We start from the raw sequence: 2,548 nt of genomic DNA on the forward strand, positions 1-2,548 counted from the left end.
TTCATCCTAACAACTTAACCAACATACAAGAAAGCTTAAGCACAATTAGTAGTCTATTATACTCACCTTATCCAGTAGCAACAACTTGAAATTTCAGCCAAACACAGCCCACTACTATCCTCAATGACAACACAACCTCAAAGAGGTGTTGTTCTTCACTAGAACTAACTTTTTATGTTGAAATATGGTGTAATCCATTTGCAAGACTTGAAATAACCTAGGGTTGATATGAAAACCTTGAGAGAGTATTTTACAGAACTTAAAACACTTAAAACAACCTCCCACACGAGCTGGAACCACCCAAAAATCAGCAACAACAAGAAGAACAAGAAACTTACTAGTGCGACGGGATTCCCGGCAATTGATTTGTGTTGTTTGCCCTTTGTTTGGGTATTGGATCATGAGAGAACCGGGTGTCTAGGGTCTGAAGATACTGAAAAATAATGAGTTAAAACGGGGTTGAGGCATCTTATATATATCAATATATCTCAACCGCCATTGTGGGTCCCATAGAGAGCTGCTTGGCGCAGTCTCGCTAAAACGCGAATATCTCTCTACTTCTATGTCATATCGATGAACGGTTTAATGCGTTAGAAACTAGACTCATAGATATTCAATTTGGTAGCTAGATCACCCCATAATTCTAATTAAATAGGGAGAAAATTGCATCTACATTTGACCTAATTTTCAGCACATTTATGAATGTAACTTGTGATAACCTTTGCCAACTTTTGTTCCACAACTTGCTTGACTTAAAAACATAACACACGACTATAATACGACTAAAATAACTCATAACATAACCTCCTTATCTTGTTAATCACCCTAGTCTCATCACAAAAGTACACGTTATAACATTCCCAACTTGACGACATTCGACGAAACTTATTTTCTTCAATTTGTTTAGCTTCTTAGCCTTTCAACCCTCTTAGTACTTGTTATCCATGATCTTAAAGATTTTTAATCTACAAGGTAACATGATTAACTTAATTTATGTACTCTCAAAGATGATCTCATTTATGAGCTTACATCAATTGACTTATGAATACTCTTTCGTACGAAGATATGGGGTGTAACATGAATGCTGACCTGCCGCCACTAGAAGAACCACCAAAATTGCCCGCAGACCGGGCCTCATTACTACCCTCTAGCTCCATTCTGTTACTCAATTTGCGGGTCTTTGTGGCTTGAGCGAATGCCACCATCTTCCCATAGTTCATATTAGAATTCAAGGCAGTTATAGCGGCCTCATTAATTACCAAGGGACCAAGTCCCTGCAAAGACCGGCGCACTCTAGCCTCCATAGTGGGCAACATGTAAATAGCATACTTGGACAGGTGCACGAATCTCATATGGTACTCCCACACACTCAGGCTACCTTGCCTCAGGCTCTCGAACTCAGCGGCATGGGCTGCCTTAGTCTCGGCAGGCAAGAAATGATCAATGAAAGCATTAACAAACTCACCCCACCTCGTCGGAGGGCTCCCCTCCTCACGGGACTCCTCCCATAGCTCAAACCAAGAATATGCCACCTCTTTCAGGCGGTAAGAGGCTAAATCCACTGCCTCCGTCTCAGAAGCACGCATAACTCGGAGATTCTTGTGCATCTCATCAATGAAATCCTGGGGGTCCTCATCTGGGTTAGTACCCATGAACACTACAGGATCCAATTGGAGAAACCTGTTAACCCTGGAACTAGTAGAATCCCTTGGCTGACTGGAAGAACTGGGTGCAACATTCGATCTATGGGCTTTGGAAGCCACTATCTGAGCCAACATCTATATGGCTCCTCTAAGATCAACATCAGAAACACCAGAAACGAAAGCTGGAGCTGGAGGTGGAACTGGTATATCAGTTGGAGGGACCGTTGCACTCTCAGTAGGTGTAGGGGAAGGTGCAGTCTGATCAGTTGTAGTAGAATTAGGCAGTGTAGTAATTGGAGGAATATTCTCACTACTTGGGTGCTCACCCACATCATTAAATATAGAATCAACCGCCACTCCTGAGGTGATATTAGCTCTTTGACCAGGTCTTGCCTTCTTCTTAGGTGCCATATACTGAAAGTTAGAGCAAAGCACGAGTTAAAGGAGGAACAATCTTACAATCAGCTTTATCGCACGATCGAGAACATGAAAGAAGGTTATTATTCCTAAATGCCCAAGAAGCAACTTAATTGTAGATGTGGTCGACAACACACCGATAAGAAGGACTCTACTAGACACGGCTCCGAGACATCCTAGGACACTTTAAAACCACAGGCTCTGATACCAAGTTTGTCATAACCTGAAATCGGGGAGCTCGACCGGCGCTCAACCGAGTGAACCCGGTCGAGCAAGCCTGTTAGATTTCCTTCTACCCAAACTCATCCATGAATAAAGATAATACATATTTTCATTAATTAGACAATAAGGTGAACACGTCTACAATACCAATTCATTACCATTAGATTCATCATTTAAAGTCTCAAATTTCACACACGTTTTTCATAGTCTGTAGTGGAACAAGTAATCCAAACACAACAAAGCTAGTTTGACTTCCCCAGCACCAA

The 2,548-nt window shown here is 41.8% G+C and overlaps 1 protein-coding gene across 1 annotated transcript; it reads right to left on the minus strand.

Moving 5' to 3' along the window:
• Positions 1-928: 928 nt before the first annotated feature.
• Positions 929-2,054, minus strand: LOC138894058 (uncharacterized). Its single transcript, XM_070178732.1, has 3 exons — positions 1,866-2,054; positions 1,090-1,778; positions 929-965 (listed from the first exon to the last, which is right to left on the minus strand). Exons 1-3 carry the CDS (start codon positions 2,052-2,054, stop codon positions 929-931), a joined length of 915 nt encoding a protein of 304 aa, XP_070034833.1.
• Positions 2,055-2,548: the final 494 nt, after the last annotated feature.

Source organism: Nicotiana tomentosiformis, chromosome 6 (genome assembly GCF_000390325.3).
Source record: "Nicotiana tomentosiformis chromosome 6, ASM39032v3, whole genome shotgun sequence".
Taxonomy (NCBI): Eukaryota; Viridiplantae; Streptophyta; class Magnoliopsida; order Solanales; family Solanaceae; genus Nicotiana; species Nicotiana tomentosiformis.

Coding starts and splice junctions, on each gene's coding strand:
- LOC138894058 (XM_070178732.1), bottom strand. CDS start 2,054: ATGGCACCTAAGAAGAAGGCAAGACCTGGTCAAAGAGCTAATATCACC. Junction 1,779..1,865: donor CACCTACTGAGAGTGCAACG/GTCCCTCCAACT, acceptor GGAGCCATATAG/ATGTTGGCTCAGATAGTGGC. Junction 966..1,089: donor GGTTCTTCTAGTGGCGGCAG/GTCAGCATTCAT, acceptor GTTACCTTGTAG/ATTAAAAATCTTTAAGATCA.